Genomic DNA, 22,880 nt, shown 5'->3' with positions numbered 1-22,880 from the left:
CCCTTGGTCCCACATATCCATGGGCTTTATTGTCGAATTGCCTAGGTCGAATGGCATGAACACCATTCTAGTAGTAGTGGACCGTTTCTCCAAGATGGCACATTTCGTTCCTCTCAAAGGTTTACCCTCCTCACCCGCCCTAGCCGATATTTTCTCCAGAGAAATTTTCCGGATCCATGGTATTCCCACATTTATCGTTTCGGACAGAGGTTCTCAATTTGTTTCCAGATTCTGGAGGACCTTCACCAGAAGACTGGGCATTTCTTCTTCTTTTTCTTCAGGATATCACCCTCAATCTAATGGGCAGACTGAGAGGGTTAATCAATCTCTCGAGAAGTACTTGAGGTGTTTCGTCTCTGAGTCGCAGGACGACTGGTCGGAATTACTTCCCTGGGCCGTGTATGCCTTTAATTCCTCCAGGAATTAAACCACTCGTGAGATGCCGTTCTTCATTAATTATGGATTCCATCCAGCTCGCCTGCCCATTTCCAATATCTCCTCTGGAGTACCAGCCGTGGATGAACGCATCAAACTATTACTGGACTCTTGATCCAGGATACAATCGGCGCTTGAAAAGTCCTCTCAGACTTCGAAACTCCAGGCTGACCGTCGTTGCCGACCTGCACCCAGTTACAAGCCAGGGGATAAGGTTTGGTTGTCTACAAGAAATATCCACCTAAAAACCCCATCCCCTAAATTGGCACCTAGGTTTCTGGGCCCATTTCCTATCATGGAGCAGGTAAACCCGGTGGCCTTCCGTCTTCAATTACCTCAAAGCATGAGAATTCCTAATGTTTTTCACACATCTCTTCTTAAAACGTTCATCTCCAGTCCCCTCTTTCCGGACCACACTCTTAAACCAGAGCCAGTGATCATACAGGGCAACGATGAGTACGAGGTCCAAACTATAATAGATTCCCATCTCTCGAGGGGTAAGGTCCAATACTTGGTCCATTGGAAGGGCTTTGGACCCGAAGAAAGATCTTGGGTACCTCTTAAAGACTTTCACGCACCAGGACTTCTCAAACGCTTCCGTAAGAAGTTCCCATCCAAACCATGGGAGGATCGTCCTGAGGCCGACCCTGAAGGGGGGGGGGTACTGTGAGGATGCTGGGATCGCGGCGCTCACAGCGCGACCCCTCCTCACCTCGAAATGCCGCCGCTGCCATGAGACGGCTTCCTCTCCTCACCCGACCTGCTCCCGCTGTGCGGGGGTGCCCTCCTCGCTCCCGGCGGGCCGGCGCTGCCCCGCGGCATCTCAGGTCTCTGGCGGTTCCCTCGGGTCCCGGGCACGCTCTCTCCGACCTTACAAGGATAATTTATTCACTGCAATAACAGTGAAACCACGCCCCCAAATCTCACAAAGGCTGCCACTTAACCCTAAAGCTCCCCACCTGGCTGCTTATTATAGGAACCAATCCAGGACAGCTACTCATGTTCCTCCAGGTCTGCCTCCGTTCCCTATTGGTCAGCCACGATATATAGTACCTGTGTTGCCTCTCTCACATCGCTCGACATAGTCTCTGCTTACAGACATCTATTCTGGCTTTCCCTTTGCTCTTCGTTATTCAGGTTGTGACCCGGCTTGGCGGACGTTCCTCTCTGGCTCTGGACCCCGGCTCCCACCTGACCTTGCAGCTTCTCCCATCCCTCGACTACAGTTTGGACCTCGACTTTCCGGATCTCTCTCTCCCTGACCTTGGCTAACGGCAACGACTTCGTCTCTTTTGTACCGGTACCGGCAAGTATTGCTACACCTATTCACACCTGGTCTGGCAACGCCAAAACACCACACTCCGGACACGCTCCTTCTGCTGCGAGTGCGTGCACATATACGTCCCCACCTCAGTATAAGGGACGAGTCTGGTCTGCGGGCAGCACTGGCGTAACACTCTGGTATACCTTGGTAACCACAGGAGTCAAAGGGGTTAGTGTTATTTCTTTCATAGGGATCTTTCATAGTAGTTATTACAGAAGCCTATTATAGAAATATTATTAAAGCAATCACGTTGCGGTTGCGATAATACCCGCATCGCGACTTTGGGTCAAATATTACACCCGGTAAATTATTACCGCAATCTTGATGTATTCCCTCTTAAAATTGTGGAAATAATACATGGTTTATTTTTATTAACTATCCAGGCCTTTGAGAGCACAACGTTCAGTTAACTGTATTAGTCTTGTAGAAAATAAGATCTATTGTGATGCCTTTTATTTACCTAACCTATCCTAGTCATTGTATATGAGCATTTCAGAAAAGGGGGCTTCAACTCAGTTTATTCATAAACGGTCAATCAATAGAGATTTTGGCATTATTTTGATAATTGCCGAACCCCACTTCTCACCCATAGTTCCCTCTCATCTACTCCAAACTTTAGAGCGAGAACTCTACTATTGGTCATTGCTATGAATTAGAGGGGCCTGGGGATGTGCATTACAGTAAACCTACATGGCAGACCTAATAAACAGTAGTTTAGTTTCATTTAGATTTTCTCTAGAGAAGATAAAGAGATCCTACAGAAAAAAACTCAAATCATTCTGAAAATGTAATCAACTCCCTAGTTATACTCTGGCGCAACTAATAAAAGTCGCCTTCTGCTTCACTTTATTTACAAAGAGGTCTACAAAGCATTAATGAGAAAGAGCCAAAAAGTTAAATGTATTTTATATAGTCCAAAAACATAGCTTTTCTGCTGGTTTGTACTCTAGCTTTGAAATGTAAAAACCCAAACTGACGTAATCTTCCTAATGGCGAAAAGGGAAGTCTTTTCAATCTGGATTCTTACTTGTCATAACTCATAATATTATAGTTATCACACCTCTCAACTTCCCCTTGAACCGCCCCCCCCCCCCCCCCCGCCTCCTTTGCCATTTGAGTCCAGCTAGAGAACTTACTGTGGAAGCAATGAATATCTGACCAGAGACAGAAATGTGCTATTTGATTTAAGGCTTTTCTCTCTCCCCTCAGCCACAGCTTCATGGTTTACAAGGAGTGATGTGGTTTCTGCAAGTAGCCGCAAGCTGAAGAGTCTCCATTCCACTTAAAAACACAAAGTGCCAAGAATGTTACCATGCAGAAATATAATTGAAACAAAATGTTGAAGTTACAGAAAACCGTACTTGATGTGGCTAGTCTTACCATTCTGACTGCATACCAGGGAGACTAAAGGTGGGAGGATGTAGTCCACAACCTAAAACAGAGCATGAAAAAGATCTGGTTTAAATTACAGCAAGAGCAGAAATAGAATTCCGTTGTACCACAAACTGTGGGTCTTTATAGGCAAAGTCTCTAATTAAATGTATTATTCGAGTGTGTGCAGTTGCAGTGATCTAGTATCTTTGTAAGAAAACTAGATTTTTATGACCTTGGCATTACTACTTTATCTGTTCTTATGCCCTTTTCAAACTGTATGCAGCTATGTGAAATTGTAGGTAAAGATAAAAATAATATTATTAACAAGTACAGCATATCATAAGATTCTAATCTAGAAGGAATCAGACCACTACAATCAAACGTAAGTAAATTGCACGTGAAAAACAAAATTCCTGCTTCAGTTGGTTGTACGTTTAAGATGTGCTGTATGTGCCTTTATGCATGTAAAGGATCTTATTTATCTGCTCTTGTCAGGTTGTAATATTAAAATATGCATTTAACTTACTGGAATTATTATTATGCGACCGTGATTTACAAATCACAAAAAAAGACTGGTTTCAAATGGCACGTGTCAACATAACTGGTAGTTAGATCAACACATAAAGGTCCATATTTATTAATCAGCGCTGGAATTATGGAAAAGCATTGCTTAGTAAATATAACATGGGCCGTCAATGAATGCAGCAGATTACGGTCAACATGGTCTCGGCTGTTCTAGTGATTCTGTATGGTATATAACTCAGTAAAAAAAAAGATGGGCCTATTCTATACACACAAAAGAGGCAGCTTTGGCTTTTCACCAAAACAACAAGCTGCCAAAGCCCTCTCCTCTTAGTTATAAAATATATAGAAAGAAGAGATAAAGTAAGCAGCTCCAAAGTCAACTTTCAATGCATTATGGTCCAAAAGACAACATTTCTAGTGAAAGTGGCTGGCTTCACTACACTACCTCTTCACCCTATATTCTATCATCTCCATAGTGGTTTTGTAGGAGAAAGTAACAGGATTTCTTTCCCCAGCATACAGTATCCAGGGTGCCGAAGTGACCCAATTGGGCTATCTATATGACCATTGCAATATAGAAAATTGAATATAAACGCCTGGACTACTTAAACAAAAACATTCCAACAATTTAGTATTAACCCCTTGGTAGTCACAGCAGACATGAAGGCCTGTACGATTCATGTCTTCATGGCCTCTGTGGCTACTGAGGGGTAAATGTAATATTTATTTAACCATTATGCAAGGTATATATTGCATTTCTATACCTGGCATCTTTGGAATTTTACATAACAGCGAAATCAAAGATAAAATGCAAACCCTTTAGGACATTTTATGCCATTTTCTCTCGCTTCCCTCTTTATTGGCACCTTTTCCCCCGAAACATTTTCCACATTATATAGAATTAGCAGATCAATACATATTTTGTCAGGGAAAATTGGGCTGAAATAGCAGCTGCCGCTTTGGACTATAGGATATGGCCCTTAGGCCTAGAAACATCAAGCTGTGGTAACCTCAAAATCTGGTCTTGGCGCCAAAGAAAAGTGCCTTATTTTTATCACGCAATACATTGTACCACCAAAAATAAAGCACTTTTTATCGGATCAGTTACAAGCATCGGATCGGTGAAAAAGCACCCATATACCGCATTTTTAGGTAAAAACTGCCATACATCAACTTCCGATATTTATCAAAATAAATGTACGGCAGAAATACCGCAAATAATATATCACCCAGTCCAGGCTGGCGTTAGCTCTGTCTTTCCTATGTATATAATGGTCAATATAGTGGTCATTATATACATAGGTGAGATAAGCTAAACTAACCTGAATTAAAATAGATGGTACCCATTAACCCCTTAGTAGCCCACAGATCAACTAGTCATGGGTTTCCATGACTAGATAATCACAAAAGACTACTAAGGGGTTAATTTAAGCGTGAAAACACACTACACGTACCCCTGCCAACCTAAGTGGCTAGTAAAGCTGCTGCAGGTTTTGGGCCTTTTAAAATACAATTGTAAACAAAATGAAATACAGCTAGGTAAAATAAATAAAAATAAGACTGTATTGGGGGGGGGCTGTGCTTTTATTAAAAAGCCTAAAAAAATTATGTGTAGGCATGGACACATTGTTTATGTAATCTGCTAAAAACAGGGCTTTATGGTACCTCAGTATGTGTGTGTTAGATAAAAGTGTACATTGCAATACCTCCCAGATTTAGCCCCCAAAGTCTATTTCTTAACAGCACAATTACACATACTCTATCACTCCATTTACAATACCCACTGCTTATGTTAGGTGGCAAACTCCAGTCCTCAAGGACCTGTGCTGAATCAAGAATATCCTTAAAACTTGACCTCTTGATAGCCCTGGAGGACTGGAGTTGGCCAGCCCTGTGTTAGGGAATCAATTCTAATTGAGGAAAGAATGTTATACTGATTTCATATTTGCAATGATCATCCCTAGAAAATACAACGCATCCTATCAAAACACACACTGGATACCATTTCTAAGGATCCAATAAGATCATTTGTTGTTTTTTTTAACTGTTTATTTTCTGTTTTTTATATACAGAACAGCAATGGGGTGGGAAAGAGTGGACAGGGTGTTCTAAAAAATAAGGGGGAATGTTATGGGGGGAGGGGAGGGAATTGGAGGAATTGGATGCATATACATAAAACATTGTAATCAACAATATGCAGACTTATACATCTTTGCAAAAATACAGTAGGGTGTTCGCAATGCATTAGTCCTGTGTAGTTTTCTTAAGGAAATATACGAGGAAGGAAAGGGAGATGAAATGAAGGTGGGGGGGAAGCAGGGTAGGGGGATAGCAAAGAAGCAAAAGGTGGCAGGGGGGTGGGGTGAGTCAGGTCACTAATAGTTACAATGGTATTTGTCACAGCCAAGTTAGATCCACATTTCTTGACTGAGCAAATTTAGACAACCAGGGATCCCATACCTACAGTATCTGTATTTGGGCATGGAGTCATTCAAATATTCTGTCAGCTTTTGCATACACATACATTAGTTTCCCAAATTGTGTTTTTAAATTGTGTTCGTTTCTAGCTATTAGACGTCTAGTAGCTACTGTGATATGGGTGATCAGTTTGCTAAAAGCCCTAGACATATCTGGGAAGGGTTTTCCCAAAAGGAGGCCCCATGGATCTCGCCAGATATTAATGTTAAAAATCTGTGAAATTAATCTAATTATAGTTTTCCAGAGAAGGATCATTTTTGGTCAGGACCACCAGATGTGAAGCATTGTGCCCTCCTGTCCACAATCCTGCAAACATCTATCAGAGCAGGAAGGATACATACAGTGTAGTTTGGTTGGTGTTAGATACCAGCAGTACATTATTTTATAGGAGTTTTCTTTGGCTAATGTATTGATAGAGGTCTGTTTAACTGATTCCCACATGTCGGACAAGACGTCAATTTCTAACTCCTGATTTAGGTCTCTTTCCCATAGGGTCATGTAATTATCTTTTGTGTCATTACTCAAGGCTAATAATATCTGATAGACTGTAGATGTTATGCCTCGGAAATGGGAAGTCGAGTGTTGTATTGTATTGTATTGTATGTGTTTATTTATATAGCGCCATTAATGTACGTAGCGCTTCACAGTAGTAATACGTGACAATCATATACTGTAAATAACAAATAATATAAAAACCAGGTCATGGGAATAAGTGCTTCAGACATAAAAGTAACATTTAGGAAGAGGAGCCCCTGCTCCGATGAGCTTACAATCTAATTGGTAGGTAGGAAGAACGTACAGAGACAGTGGGAGGGCAATATGGTAAGTGCGTCTGCAGGGGGTCAAGCGTGATGTATCATGCGTATAGTATTAGCCACGGTGCTACTCATATGCTTCTTTAAGCAAGTGTGTCTTAGGCCACGTCCATAGAGGGGGTAGCAGTGCTGAGGCGCGCTGACGCTGAGGCTCGCCTGCTGAAATCTGTGCGATTTCATGCACATGCAGGCGAGCCAGCGGGCGCGATCGGGAGGCGGGGGGATGCTGAGGGAGGCGGGGCAGTGACGTCGCTGGGCCAATCGCCCGCGACGCACCGACGTCAATGTGACGTTGACGCTGCTTCGCGCTGATTGGATGTTTTCAGCCGACAGAGCTCTGAAAAACAGCTTGGCTGTCGGCTGAAAAATCCAACTCCTCAGCACGCCTGCGGACGCTCGCGTGAGCCCCCTTTAAAGACATCCTCATTGAGGATGCAGGGGCTCAGCGTGGCACGTCCGCACGGCTCAGCACGGCTTCCCGTGCTATGGACGCAGCCTTAGGGTGGGTCTTAGGCCTCGGTCCCGCTGCGCTCGTTGGTGCGGGCGGCCACATGCGAGTTCCCCACCAGCAGGGGAATCCTCGCGAGCCGGTCCCGGTCCCCCCTGGCGGCACAGCGCACTACACGCTGTGGCGCGTCAACCGCTAGGGGACACAAGAAAATGGCGATGTCTAGCGTTGACGCGTCACGTGGTGTGGCTGTGAGCCAATGGGGAGGGGAGGCTTCGGGAGGAGGAGAGGCTTCGGGGAGCGGGGAGGAGTGTGGAGTGAAAGCGTGAGTGCCTGTCTGTGTGTGTGTGTCTGAGTGCGTGAGTGCCTGCCTCTGTCTGTGTGTGTGTGTGTGTGTATGAGTGCGTGAGTGCCTGCCTGTGTGTGTGCGCGCGTGTGTGTGTATGAGTGCGTGAGTGCCTGCCTGTGTGTGTGTGTGTATGTATGAGTGCCTGCGTGTGTGTGTGTTTTACTTACCATCAGCAGCTCCCTCCTGCAGCCCGTGGAGGGAGGGAGGGGGGGGGGAGAGTAGCGGGTCCCTCCGCTCAAGCCACGCCCCCCCCTCCCTGTCAATCCTCCCACTCCCGCCCACCTCCCGCTCCCGCTCCCTACAGACCGCATATCGCGGTCTGTGTAGTGTCAGCACACCGCCTGTCTGCAGTGCAGGCGTGCTGACTCTGGGAGCGGGGCCTTAGCCTTAAAGGTGGATAGAGAGGGTGCTAGTCGGGTATTGAGGAGAATGGCATTCCAGAGGTGCGGGGCAGTCAGTGAGAAAGGTTTAAGACGGGAGAGGGCTTTAGATACAAAGGAGGTAGAGAGAAGACATCCTTGAGAAGAACGCAAGAGTTGGGATGGTGCATAGTGAGAAATTAGGGCTGAGATGTAAGGCGGGGCAGAAGAGTGTAGAGCTTTAAAAGTGAAGAGGAGAATTGAGTGCGAGATGCAGTATTTGATAGGAAGCCAGGAGAGGGATTTCAGCAGGGGAGTCGCTGAGACAGATTTAGGAACGAGTATAGTGATTCTGGCAGCAGCCTTTAGGATAGATTGTAGGGGGTCTAAATTTAAGGAGAAATCTGTTTTTTATCCCACTTTCATAAAAGGCCCTTACCTCTCCATGTTTGAGAACCTAGTAGTCCGTGACCTAAGATTATTGGCTCAGGGGTTCTCTTTTTCCAATTTTGATCATGATAATCTAAGTAGGGATGAGCGATTGGCCATTAAAAGTTTGCAGGATAATCCTATATTAGTTATTAAAAATGCTGATAAAGGGGGTGCTGTGGTGGTTCAGAGTAGGACAGACTACTTTAGGGAAGCTTTCTGCCAACTTAGGGATGTGTCCTCCTACTCTGAACTACCACGGGACCCCACTGATGATTTTCTGAGGGAGCTTTTGGAGCTAATTGATTTAGAGTCTGCTACACATGTATTGAGTAAGGATGAAATGGGCTTTATAGTCAATCTTCATCCAGTGATCCCCATTTATCACCATCTCCCAAAGATCCATAAGACATTGGTCGACCCTCCTGGTCGGCCAATAGTCTCTAGTATTGGATCTTTGGGAGATGGTTTGTCCCGTTATATGAATACTTATTTACAGCCTTTTGTTAGGGCTTTACCGTCCTTCATCCTGGATTCAGGGGATCTATTAACACAATTAAAGGACATTACGTGGAACTCAGACTTTTTGTGGGTAACTATGGATGTGGTCTCCCTATATTCGATTATTCAGAACGATCTGGGAATGACGACTGTCCGTCATTTCATAGAATGTCCAGGTAGTACCATTGTTATGACCACATTTATCCCAGAATCTATACTTTTTCTTCTCACTCACAATTATTTTCTTTTTGAGCACAAATTTTATTTACAACTTCGGGGGATGGCAATGGGGACGAGTTTCGCCCCATCCTATGCCAATTTATTTATGAGGTGGTGGGAAAATAATTTCATCTATAGCAGCACAAATATTTTTAGACACAATATTATTTATTACAAACGTTTTATTGATGATCTTCTTATTATTTGGCATGGGAGCACAGACACTTTAAAAGCATTTTTTGATTATGTAAATGATAATTGTTTGGATATTCAATTCACGACTAATTATAATGCACATCACATTAACTTCCTGGACATTGTTTTATGTAGACATGAATTATAAAATACAATCAGATGTTTATAAGAAAACTAATTCTAGGAACTCTTTTTTTAAGAGCGGACAGCTGTCACCCCAGGTCGGTGATTTCAGGTATTCCAAAAGGTCAGTAACTCAGACTGAGGAGGAATTGCTCTACTACCAGCGATTTCAACACTTAGTCTGGGGAGCTGACCAACCGATTCATAGAAAGAGGCTATTCTATGATCGGGAGACCCTCCAATCCACTTTGGAAGAAATAACTAAAATGGACAGGAAAACTTTACTCCCTTTGAAAGGGTCCAGGGTGAGGGCCGGAGGCCTTGGTAGAAATACTTTGGATACCAATAGGGGGACAGATAACAGCAAAACATGTCCTTTATTCATTTCCCAATTTAATAAATCCAGTGGACAGGTGAATAGGATCATCAACAAACACTGGGAATTATTGCGGATGGATCCCATACTTCGTGAATACACTGAGAGGGGTCCAAAATTTGTATATCGAAAAGCAAAGACCTTATCTACATTTATTTCTCCCAGTGTTATTTCAACTCCGGTTGATGATCCTGTCCTTTTTACCACGAGGGGATCCTTTAGGTGTAATCACTGCAATATGTGCAATTTTATGAAGCCATCCAACCATGTCTTTTCCCACAGTCCACATAAACGTTACAATATTAATGGTTTCATTAATTGTAATACCTCATATGTAATTTATCTTATCAATTGTGGCTGTGGGAAGAGATATGTTGGTAGGACTACGAGGGCCCTTAAGATCAGGATGCAGGAGAATTGTAGACTGATTAGGAAAAAAGACCTGCAGCATCCTGTATCGAAACACTTTACAGAATGTGGAGAGGGGGGTATTAATAATTTCTCCTTCATTGGTTTGGAGAGGCTTATTAGAAAAGAAAGAGGAGGTAATATGGTTAAAGCTTTGGACTGTAGAGAATCTTACTGGATTTTAACTTTAAAGACAAGATTTCCAGACGGGATTAACATAGAGTGGAATATTAATCATCTTTTGACATGAATCCTATGGTTTAGAAGTTCTGCAAGCTCATTTGAGAGTTTTCATTCATATATATTTTTTCTTTACATCAGTTATGATGCATATAAATGTGTATAAACAAGTAGTTAATTATGAGGTTAGGTTTGAATATTATGATTTTATTATTATTTTTATTTTTATTATTACATGCATTACTCTGAATTTGTAATAACAAATTTAGATATGAGATTACTAACAACTCTCAAATTGACCTTGTATTGGACCATTCGGGTATTCCAGTGCCTTATGGGTTTATTTACTAAAATACATATGTCAAATTTATAAGAATATATGATACATAAGTACATATGAGATTCTTTCCAATAAGACTATTTGGATGACTGCAAGATTCACTTTGCAATATCTTATTTGGTTACGTCTGATTATAGGAACTTGATATGCCTTTCCCTCACTGTATTTTCTATGAAGTATATAAAATGTAATATCTGAATAGTAAATCTAATTCTATTGGATAAATCCGCACATTGTTCTCTAAAGATGATTATCTAGTGTTATTATAACATCTGTCACATCAAGAGGGTTGCTTATATGTTTTTACATTGGTGTATATATACTTTTTAATTGTTTCTTCACTGATTTCACTATATGTATTATTGTATTTTTGTACTGTTTATACTGACTGCCGAATATTTGTGCCTCCTCTGTCCCAGCCTGTATGAATTGGAAGTCTCTGGGTCCTGTTTATTTGACACTGCATGCGGTTTTTCCACTGATCGCCCTGTACGTCATGTGGATGCGCGCGCATGTTGTCATTACGGGTACTCGTGGCATTATTTACTTTTTACACACATGCGCATATTGAAGGGACGGAGGGGAGCTGAACATCCGCTCCAGCCTTGTCCATCTGCGCATGCGCGGAACGATGGAACGGGGGTGCCCTTTCTCACATGCAGTTAGGCTCGTCACAGAACACAGGTGAGTATTACTACCTGGGACTGTTGATTGGCTGTGCTGTGGGGTGGGGGTTCCTATAGGACCTGGTGGTATAGCGCATGCACTAGATGGGCAATTTGTATTGGTTAAATCTGGATTAGTGACGTCATGGGTTTGGCGCCAAAACGGCAGTCAGCTGTATTTAAACACTGTGTATATCGTGTAAGGCACTTCTTGATAAAGTGCATAACCTGCACGAAACGCATAGAAGGGTTGCTACCCTCTATTTTATGGCTTGTCATTAAAGAGTTTATTTTGCCAGACCTGCTCTCTCTCAACTTTTTGCTGTGCGCTGCACACATACTGCATTTGGATACTCCTGACCTGGATACAGCAGCACGCTTTGGACAGAGCAACTGGGAGTTCGTGAGTACGTTAACCTGGTGCCTACCCAATGAGGCAGGGGAGGTGTCTCCGTGCACTTACCCCTACCTTCAGGGTACTATAGGGCCCTTTATAGGTTTAGTGCTTAATTATTTTATTATTTTTTACCCAGTATTTGCTCTTTTCCTCATACAAGAACACAGACCACAGTACTTTTGAGCACCATTTCTCCATTCTATCTATAGATTGTAGGGGAGACAGGTGAGAGGCAGGAAGGCCTGACAACAGGAGGTTACAGTAATCAAGACGGGAGAGAATGAGGGCCTTAGTCAGTGTTTTAGCAGTCGAGCAACAGAGGAAAGGGCGTATCTTTGTGATATTGTGGAGGAAAAAGAAACAGGTTTTTAAAAAGTTCTGAATGTGAGAGGAGAATGTGAGAGAGGAGTCAAGTGTGACCCCTAGTGATAATTTGTATTTTATAAGGGGTACTCCATATTCATTAATAAAGTCAAGTTGTATTGTAATAATCATACAGCCATTCTGTTCACCTTTGTCCCACATATGCCCTATCTATGTTGGCTAAGTGCCTGGAATGTGGTCAGATGATAGTTCCTGAAGTAAAGGCAGGAAGTCTGAACACATATGTTATTTTTCATTATCCTGTCTCAGCATTTCAGTTTCTCCGAATTCTGTAGATAAGGAGTTAATGCCAGAATATGGGAAGCAAGTTCTGCACGTCTGCTTGTTTTGCTATAAATCTGTCTGTAACCAAGAAATAAACAGGAGAAAGTATTTGAGCTTGTTTCTGACTCATTTACTTAATCCTCCGAGCTCTCGTTCTTTTCCTGATTCAGCACCTTAGAGGGTCGTGGCCTCTCGAAAGGGTCTATCCGAGTTGAAGGGAAAGGTCCATACTAACGTTGGAGTATAGGACAATTTTACACCTAGGCAGCGTGCTTGGGCTACTGGGTGAATGATCGTAGTTCCAACAGTAATGTGGAAGGAGGTAGTAGGGCCAGGTTTTGGAGGAAGTATGAGGAGCTCTGTTTTTGCCATGTTAAGTTTAAGGCGGCGGAGGGCCATCCAGGATGATATCGCAGAAAGACATTCAGAAACTTTGGTTTTTACAGCAGATTTAAGGTCGGGGGGTTGAAAAGTAAATTTGTGTGTCGTCAGCATAGAGGTGATATTTAATCCAAAGAGATGTGAATAGGTCACCTAGAGAAAGTGTGTACAGAGAAAAGAGAAGTGGTCCCAGGACAGAGCCCTGGGGTAACCCCACGGAGAGTTAGATAGAGGAGGAGGAGGTGTTAGCAGAAGAGACACTGAAAGTATGATGGGAGAGGTAAGAGGAGATCCAGGATAGAGCTTTGTTCCGAATACCAAGAGTACGGAGAATGTGAAGGAGAAGAGGGTGGTCCATGGTGTCAAATGCTACAGAGAAGTCGAGTAATATGAGCAGAGTGTAATGACCTCTGTCTTTGGCAGCATGGAGGTCATTAGTTATTTTAGTGAGGGCTGTTTCAGTCGAGTGAGCAGTGCGGAAGCCAGATTGGAGAGGGCCTAGGAGAGAATAGGTGTTGATAAAATGGAGCAAGCGAGAGAATACAAGACGTTCAAGGAGTTTAGAGGCAAAAGGCAGGAGGGAGACAAGTCGATAGTTAGAAAGACAGGTAGGGTCAAGCTTGCCGTTTTTGTGTAATGCTTGAAGGAGGATGGAAAGGTACCAGAGTAGAGGGAGGAGTTAAAAATGTGTGTGAGCGTAGGTTTTAGGAGATGGGAGGGAATGGTGTCAAGAGGGCAAGTAGTAGAGGGAGAAGAGGAGATCAACAGTGACACATCCTCCTCTGAGATAGTGGAAAAAGAGTCAAGGAAGGCAGGAGGATAGTTAGGAAGCGGTGTAGGAGAGGAGGAAACAGAGGGGATGTCCTAACATATGGATTCCACCTTTTCCTTAAAATAGTCAGAAAAGTCCTGAGGTGAGATGGAGGAAGAATAGGATGGTTTGAGTAGAGAGAGTCAAAGACAGAGAACAGTCGGCATGGGAAAGATTTGTGCGTGTTGATTAATGAAGAAAAGTAGGTTTGTTTAGCTTGAGAGAGGGCAGAGTTGAAACAGAATAGCATAAATTTGTAGTAAAGGAAGTCTGCGAGGGTCTGAGATTTCCTCCAGAGGCGTTCAGAGGAATGCAGCATGCGCGTGTGGGAATTTAGCCAGAGTCTGGGGTTAGAAGGGCGAAGACGGCAGAGAGAAAGCGGGGCATGTAGATCAAGAGAGGAGGATAAGGCAGAGTTGTAGTTCCTGACCAGGTGGTCAGAGTCTGTAGCAGAACTGAGAGAGGAGTGGGAGGAGCGTAAAGTGGACTCAAAGGCTGGTAGGTTAAGAGAGCGCCGGTTTCTGTAGAACCGAGGGGTAGATAGAGGTGGAGAAGGGGAAAATTGAGAGAGAATGAGATGAGGTGATGGTCAGAGAGGGGAAATGGGGAAATGGAGAAATCAGAGAGAAAAGTTTTTAGAGTAGCATACAGTAGGTCCTTGAAGGTGGTTTGGGGTCTAATAGGACTGTGTGATTCCACGAACAAAGTGTTTAATCTGTCGATATGCTAGGAAGTAGTTGTGAGACATGTTACAGTTACTATTGAAAATGTGAAAAGTTTTGCAATGACCCACTCCCAGGAAATCTTGGATGGTCACCACCCCAAACTTCTCCCATCTGCCAAGTGCCTCTATGGTCATGCCTGGCGGGAATGAGGGGTTGAAAAAGATTGGTGTCATTGGAGATGTTGGTGGGGAGAGTTGATGTTTTAGTTTTGTTTTGGTCCACAATTTTGCACATATGGCCAAGGGGCCAAGAGGTTTTGGGCATTCAGAGCATATCTCGGAGCCACACTGATTTGCATACCGTGGCTTCTATGTCAAACCAGCATCTGTTTCCCGGGTCATCATGCCAATGGATTAGTTGACCTATTTGTGCCGCTTTGTAATATTTCATTAAGTTTGGGACTCCAAACCCTCCTAATGTGTTGGGCTGCTCTAGTATGCAGTTCTTTATTCTAGGAAGCTTGTGATTCCATAGAGTACAGTATGCACTTATTAAACTCCTTCTGGAGTTTGGTGAGGTCGTAATTTGGGATCTTAATTGGTAGGATGTGGAAGTAGTAGAGGATCGTTGGGAGCATGGTCATTTTGAGGGCAGCCTCTCCATTCCGATAGAGGCCTAAGATCTTCTTGTAAAGTTGGGGATAATTACTTTTATATAGTGTGCCCAAGTGAGATGTGATGTCGACTCCTAGGTATTTAAATTGGGAGTCACACTACATGAAATCGAAGTTTAGCTTCAGCAATTTCGCAGTTTGGGGGGCTAGGTTTAAGCCATAGGCTGCGGATTTGGTTCTATTTATTTTAAAATTAAATAATTCGCCAAAATATAAAATCCCAGTTTATATTGCTTTCGGTCTATTGTAATTGCAGAAATACCGGCGTTTGGTCAAATTTTATTAGCCAATGGTTCCAAAGGACACCCCTGTCTGTTCTCATTCAGGATTACAATTGGAGAAAATGGATAGTTTTTAAATATCCATCTCTGGCCGTGTCTATCATCTTCTACACGGGGATCATCTATTCGTGTACCACGGAGAAGCGTCTATCAAGAGAGACAGGAGAGACAGAGCCTGCCCAGAGGAGAGGGTATCAGCCCATACAGTGATCATTTGGGGCTGCTGGTTTCAGCCCTCACAGGTATGTTTCCCAGGCATAATGGTCAGTGAATGACTTCACCCGGTCACAGTGTGTTCAGCTTGTAAGCCAGGACTTAGCATACAGTATGTCTTCAGGTCTGTGTTTAACAAGGAGATTAGTCTCGTTTTTTTCTTTCCCTTTATTGTGGATAACTACGATCGTGGCCTCAGACATTTAATGAGGGTAAACTGTACCCGACATGAACGAATTGAATAATAGGCCCATGTGAGGTAAGAGTATTTGGGCAATTTGTTTATAGTGGCCATTTGAGAGGCCAGGAGTTTTGTTACATTTTGGGGATTTAATTGCCTGTAGGATGTCGTCAGCAGTGATAGGTAGGTCTAATTCTTGTCTGGAAGGACACTAGGGGTATTGGTTGTTGTATATACATGTATCTTGGAGGGTAGTCCCCGAGGTTCCTTAGCCTGTTAACTTTTTAGGTTATGTAGTTCTGCGTAATACTCTCTAAACCTTTCACAGATCAGTTCTGGGTCAGTTATTAGTGTGCCCGTTTTCCCTTTGATCGAGTTGATGGTGTGTTGTGTGTTCCTTTTATTTAATTTGGCCGCCAGGAGGGAGTTTGCTTTGTCAGCTTTAATGTAATATTTCTGTTTAAGCCATATGAGTTTTTTCTCAGTATGTTTTATTAAGAGTAGGTTTAGCTCGCCTCTTACATTCACTATTCTGTCTGGTAATTATTAGTAGGCTTGGCTTTAGTTAGGGTTTCAAATTATTCTAGTTCTTTAGTTAGGAGAGGTTTGTTTTAGTCTAACCTTTTGTTGTAGGTAGATATGTTAATGCATACTTCCCGGATAACGGCCTTGTGTGCCTCCCACAAGGTTGATGGGGAAATATCTTCCGTATTATTTGTTCCGAAATAGTTTCTAATACTATTCTCTATATATTTTCTAGTGACGGAGTTGCATAGAATGGTCTCGTTCAGTCTCTATCTACATTGGCTAGAAGGGCGTCTCAGTCCTTTGAGGCTGATGATTATAGGGGCATGTTCTGACCAAGTAATTAGATGGTATTTAGTATGGCAAATTGAGTTGCAGAGTGATCTGTCCAAAAGGAAGTAATCTATTCTCGAGTACGACAGATACACTCTAGGATAGAATGATAAATCTTTAACTGTGGTGTGTGTTTGTCTCCATATGTCAGTAATATTTAAGTGGGCGCAGAAGATCTGATCTCTGGTACTTGGGATCGGGATTTGTGTATACGTTTTGTCTATTCATTACTGTATTCAGATACCGCTAGTGATGAGGTGTCCCTTTCTCAGTCTTTGAATTTGTAAAGCCAGTGGCTTCAAAATGTTTTTCTGGAGCGTGCTCAGGGCGTAAATGTTTACTAGGGTGATCATAGCATAGAGTTCCTAATTAGAGATGAAACAATTATATATCTCCACTCTTGATCGCATGAGGAGGACAGTTCCTGAAAAGGGATATCTTTATGAATTAGTATGGAGACTGCTTTTATTTTGTTAGTCACCGGAGCAAGGAATCTCCACAGGAATTAAGCTTTTTTTTAAGATGATGGGTGTCTTCGCTAACAAGATATCTGTGAACAAGTCATCTCTTTTGGAGGGTGTTAGACTTCTTTAGATTATAGGAAATGCAGTTAATCGGTATATGTGTGGATTGTGTTAATTTATTTGCCATAGTTCGGCAGGGTGTCCCATGAAGGGTGGGGAAATACAAAAAATATTTAGCCAGCCATCTTAACCTTAGACGGACAACTTGAACTGCATGAGCCAAAAGGTGTATCTGCAGCGTCCAAAAAGAAGGATGCCCCTTGGACACACTTCATCTCTGGGTAAGGAGCCTCAAACCAGAGGTCATGCCTGCAGTTAAGCGCTCCATCGGCTTACGGGGTCACCGCATTGATGTTACGTCTGGTTTTAGGGGAGAAGGCCCCCTTGGGGTATGTCAGCTATATGTGCTGGGTAAATCTTTGTAGGGGGTGTGACGGGCAAGGGTAACCAGGCTTCATAAATAAAGGTTAAGCCCCATGGTTGCTTTTGGGTCCCTGGCAGCTACTCAGCACTATAAGCCAGGGGCCAGGTATATGTATATGTGAAGTTAAAGTGTCCCTACTTTTCCACCTTCCATACTCCCATTACCCCAGACTCATGAAACTTGCTGTGTGTAAGTTTCAGGTGGGATATTTGGGTAAGAATGCAATTCTTTTATTTGCAGGAGTTAGGGGACCGGAGCTACCGGTAGTACCTTAATTCTACTCGGCGAGCAGGCATGATTTGCCGGTACGTGAGTAGAATTAAACCAGGGCTGCCCCGTGTCTCCCAGACTCCTACTTTTCAAGCCCCGATATCCCAGTCCTATATCAAGCACAGTCATAACTCTTCCCAAGGTACCCCATGTATTAAAAAAGTGTTTCATATGTTTGATACATTTATTATAAGGTTCTATGCAGTTTGCTCGGGCATCCCGTTAAGGTGCCAGCAAGACTGCATAGAGTCCGTAATTCAAAGGGGAGAGGATGTCTAGAGGTGTGAAAATGTTTGGTGGGTGAGGGAAGGGCGAATGGCCAGGTCTGGACTACAAAGGGCACCCCGTGGGGATACCTTTTGTAGTTTCCAGACTTGGTGTGGCAGGGCCCCGCTGGTGGCAATGAGATAGCCAGAGAAGATGCAGTCATAGAGTCTGCTCCTCTTGGCTAAAATCATATTTCCCACTCATCGGCTTTTCGAGCCTGCTTGGCACGCCTACTCCCCTGACGTCAGCCGAGGGACGAGACCCTCTTTCTATTAGCTGGCGGGGAGGGATTCCCACGCTCCCATTGGCTGCTCCTTCCCCTCTATCTGTTGATAGCCCAGCAGAGTGTATGTAAGGTGCTGACCAAGAGAGCGAGGTGCGCAACCAATGAGTGAGTCGATGAAGCTAAGGCGGGCTTTTCAAAGTTGCTCTGTTTGAAATAGCAGAGCAACCGGCTTCGTTTTGAAGACTGAAAAGTTTGCCTCACAGAGACTAAGTCCCGTCTTTTGCAGCCAAGTTCTGAGAATTGAACTAGTGGTCACGGCTGGGAACTGAAGCCGAAAAGAGGACCAGGAGAACCGGGGGTACATCCCGGTCAGGGTAAGCTCATCCAAGCGGGCGCCCTGCACCTAGGAAACCCTAGATTTTTCCCCTAGACCCCCACTAAGTGTATTTTTAACTGTTTCTTGTGTATCTCTTGTTGTACGTGGGTTTACCAAAATAAACACAATTTGTTTTTACTATCTCGTTTTGCCTAATGAATGATCCCGGTAATATATAAATGGTGTAAAAAAAGTACCTGGTCTCTTGCGACAGGGATTCCCATATTTAAGACTTCCATTCCATAGGACATCCATTCTGGTAGTTAGTTTGGACCGGTGTTGATATTCATCATCATTCGGGCAGGTCAGCTCCATCGCCCTGGGAAGCGGGCTTCTCCAAGACCCTCCAAGACAGGGTAAGCTCATCCAAGCGGGCGCCCTGCACCTAGGAAACCCTAGATTTTTCCCCTAGACCCCCACTAAGTGTATTTTTAACTGTTTCTTGTGTATCTCTTGTTGTACGTGGGTTTACCAAAATAAACACAATTTGTTTTTACTATCTCGTTTTGCCTAATGAATGATCCCGGTAATATATACTGCACCGACACACTTTATTCGAGCAAATACCCGGTATGTACCTGGCAGATACCTGGAATGCGCCGCTCCTCACCTCTGACAAGCCCCGTTGCATTTGCCTTCCCAGCCTGGGTTCATGCCTGGCTGATGGGCGGCTGATCTGTTAAATGATAATGATTAGGATTTAATAGGCTGCAATGCTTCGCGTGTCTACCAGATGGCATAAATTCATGAATTGTAATGCAGTATATATATATGTACTGTGCAGTATTGCAGCCAACGGGAATAAAATGCTTCAATCCCTGCCGGAAAATAACTCAATGCACTCGGGCAGAAAACAGTCACAAACCTCAATACACCCGGGTATACCTGAATTCGTGGGACTAGCCGAGCTCGAATAAAGTGTGTCGCCAGTGTAAATGGTGTAAAAAAAGTACCTGGTCTCTTGCAACAGGGATTCCCATATTTAAGACTTCGTTTTGAAGACTGAAAAGTTTGCCTCACAGAGACTAAGTCCCGTCTTTTGCAGCCAAGTTCTGAGAATTGAACTAGTGGTCACGGCTGGGAACTGAAGCCGAAAAGAGGACCAGGAGAACCGGGGGTACATCCCGGTCAGGGTAAGCTCATCCAAGCGGGCGCCCTGCACCTAGGAAACCCTAGATTTTTCCCCTAGACCCCCACTAAGTGTATTTTTAACTGTTTCTTGTGTATCTCTTGTTGTACGTGGGTTTACCAAAATAAACACAATTTGTTTTTACTATCTCGTTTTGCCTAATGAATGATCCCGGTAATATATAAATGGTGTAAAAAAAGTACCTGGTCTCTTGCGACAGGGATTCCCATATTTAAGACTTCCATTCCATAGGACATCCATTCTGGTAGTTAGTTTGGACCGGTGTTGATATTCATCATCATTCGGGCAGGTCAGCTCCATCGCCCTGGGAAGCGGGCTTCTCCAAGACTCGTTGCGGAAGATCTGGATCTTCTCACTTGGCCGCTTCTCCCTATCTCTGGGAGGGGGTTGCGGAGTCTTCGGGCGTGCCTCCATTACCCGGCTTATCCAAAGAGACGAGGCGGTGCAACTTCCACGTAGAAAGGAATCAGACCAGGAACAAAATCACTCAAAGTGCAAAGGCTTTATTGACACCCGACAGCCAAAAGAGCCACTCTGACGCGTTTCGCACAGAGCACTGTGCTTTGTCAAAGAGAACATAGGCTTAGGCAGGATCTTGGAGATCGAGATTTAAGAAAGTTGCATCCTTCTTTCTCCGTTTTGATTACTGTTGCTGAGCCTCCATATGTTATAAACAGTTTAAAAGGGAAGCCCCATCCATAACGTATCTGTTTATCTCTCAGGACCCAGGTAATCGGTTTCAGACTCCTTTTCTTCAGGACTATAGGGGACAAGTCTCTGTATATCTGTGTAAGGGCGCCGCGTCCCTTACCTCCTGACTCACTTCTCTCCCCGCATGTCGGGCTTCCCGTCGCGGGGGCACATGAACGCCGCACCCGGATTGCCTCCTTCCGACCGACGGTGACTCACATCCCACCCGCAGGTTGCATGCGCCGTCAAGGTAGACCGCCACGCACACCTGCACTTCCTGGCAGCCGCTCCAGTGCTGTGCTCCAGTTGCGGGCGCACGCACGCATATACATGGCTGCACTTACCAATCACTTGAAATCCTCTGCACCTGCCCTGCACCCAGCCTCGGCCTATCAGCGGTCCAATTACCTGTGACTCCACCTCCATTCATTCCCATTAGCTCCTCATTGGTATTTAGTTCAAATCAGCCCTAGGCTGATTGCTGAGCATAGTTAGTTCTTAGTTGTGCTTGCTACAAGTCACTTCGTTGCATTCGTCTTGTCTCCTTGAACCTAGATCCCAGCATTGTATACGGACTCCTGACCTCTGGCTCCCTCGGACTCGGCTCTCTCATCGGACTTCTACTCTCTCCTACCCACGACCCTGGCTTCGGACTCTGACTACTCTCGACTTCTCCAACCCTGATACGGCAAGTACCTCCTACGATCCTACCCTCTCTTGCCCGGACCCGGCCTGTCATGGCCACGTGCTGCACAACCCGGACCCGGCTTCGCGGCCTAGGTCGGTGTTTTCATATCCCCACCTCAGCCTTGCGGTCCGGTCCTGGTTTGTGGTGAGCATCCGTGACAATCTGCAACTGATAAGTTTCGTGAACAATGGAAGTCATCTCTAGTGATTTCTGCAAAGTCGCTTCCACCGTTTGGTAGTAGTCGTAAGATGACATCACGAGGTCTGTTCGGGGCGATGGGTCTAGATGTTAGGGCTCTGTGTATTCTATCTATTAAAAGCTTTTCTCCAGGCAAATCTGGAAGTAATTCCCCCAAGAGCTGCAGGACAGCTTTAGATCCTTGGGTTTCACTTCTTTCGGGATGTTTCGGATACGCAGATTGTTCCTGAGGGACAAATTTTCTGCATCCTCCATGACATCTTGCCTCATCATAAGCCTCATTTTGGTACTGTGTCAGTTCCTCCATTTTCCTCTCAATTGCATCAGTACTATCATCCAGGTTAGCCATATCTCTTTTCAGTTCTGTAGTAGATTTTTGTAATTCTTGTTGAAATACACTTTCATTGCATGTAGCAGGTGTCTGCCTTCAGGCTCCCTGTGTAACTGGAGCTTGGTCCTGGTCGTCCTTCTCCAAAGCACTGCTCTGCTGTTGATTCTGCTTGTGAATCAGCCAGGGCGGGTCTGACATTTTGAGGTGACCTTCTCCTAAAGAACTGGGAAACCTCTTGCGAAAGTTTCCTAAGTTTTGTTTTCACGGCTTGAGGGTTCGGCTTGCTTCCCACAGTATTTTATAGTGTATGTGATAGTTTTATTTGTTGTTATAGTGGCAAGGGGGTCCCATATCCACGGAGCCCATCTTGGTTGGAGCTGCGCATGCACCTGGTAAGATCATTTTATAGCACTAATTCTTCAAAATTGAAAATCAGGAAAGGATTTCACAATTACATTATGTGATTGAGATGACAATGGAATAGAGCTGAATAAATATGCATGCTTTGCACTGGGCAAGTGAGATTGAGGAATATGGTCAATAACTTCCAGTATTTCCAACGTTGTTATTGTCATTCAAACATGAAAACGACAATCTGACTTCATTCAAAATATAATATACCCCGCAAGGCAGCACAATGGAACATAAAATCCATACTGTACGTAAGAAAACAATAAAAGACGGCCTTGTATGTAAACAAAAAAATTACCAGCGAAATTATCGGTACGCCAATTATTTTAGGCTTTTGGTTTGTAACAGCAATGTCACATTTTCAAGCACAAGTGCTGCCCTTCATATTTTAAGTGATACACTTAGCATCTCTATAAGTTAGATCCTTTACTTACTATAGCTGTTAATCAGGAAAATCCTCTTATTTTAACCTAGTTACAACCATCCTGGACATTTAAGTGACTTCCTGTAGACTTCTCAAGTCATGGATGACATTCCCCAAGTTTTCTAAGTCCCTGGACAATCATGTAAATAATCGATACAGTCAATATAAGTCAATATAATAGGTCTTCCCCTTGATGTAACATCAACTTTCTACTTGTACTATATGTTAAGGTAATGAATAGCAGATGATT

At 43.8% G+C, this 22,880-nt stretch overlaps 1 protein-coding gene across 10 annotated transcripts in view; it reads right to left on the bottom strand.

Moving 5' to 3' along the window:
* Positions 1 to 22,880, bottom strand: part of ULK4 (unc-51 like kinase 4) — a 656,651-nt gene that overhangs the window by 347,697 nt on the left and 286,074 nt on the right. For all 10 annotated transcript variants that reach the window (XM_075586693.1, XM_075586692.1, XM_075586691.1 and 7 more), the window contains 2 exons: positions 3,140 to 3,191; positions 2,896 to 3,040 (listed from right to left, as the gene is read on the bottom strand). In XM_075586693.1, coding sequence (XP_075442808.1) covers positions 2,896 to 3,040; positions 3,140 to 3,191 — 197 coding nt within the window. The remainder of the gene's footprint in view (positions 1 to 2,895; positions 3,041 to 3,139; positions 3,192 to 22,880) is intronic.

The sequence above is a fragment of the Ascaphus truei genome, chromosome 2 (genome assembly GCF_040206685.1).
Source record: "Ascaphus truei isolate aAscTru1 chromosome 2, aAscTru1.hap1, whole genome shotgun sequence".
Lineage (NCBI taxonomy): Eukaryota > Metazoa > Chordata > Amphibia > Anura > Ascaphidae > Ascaphus > Ascaphus truei.
This window is presented reverse-complemented; position numbering and strand designations above follow the sequence as displayed.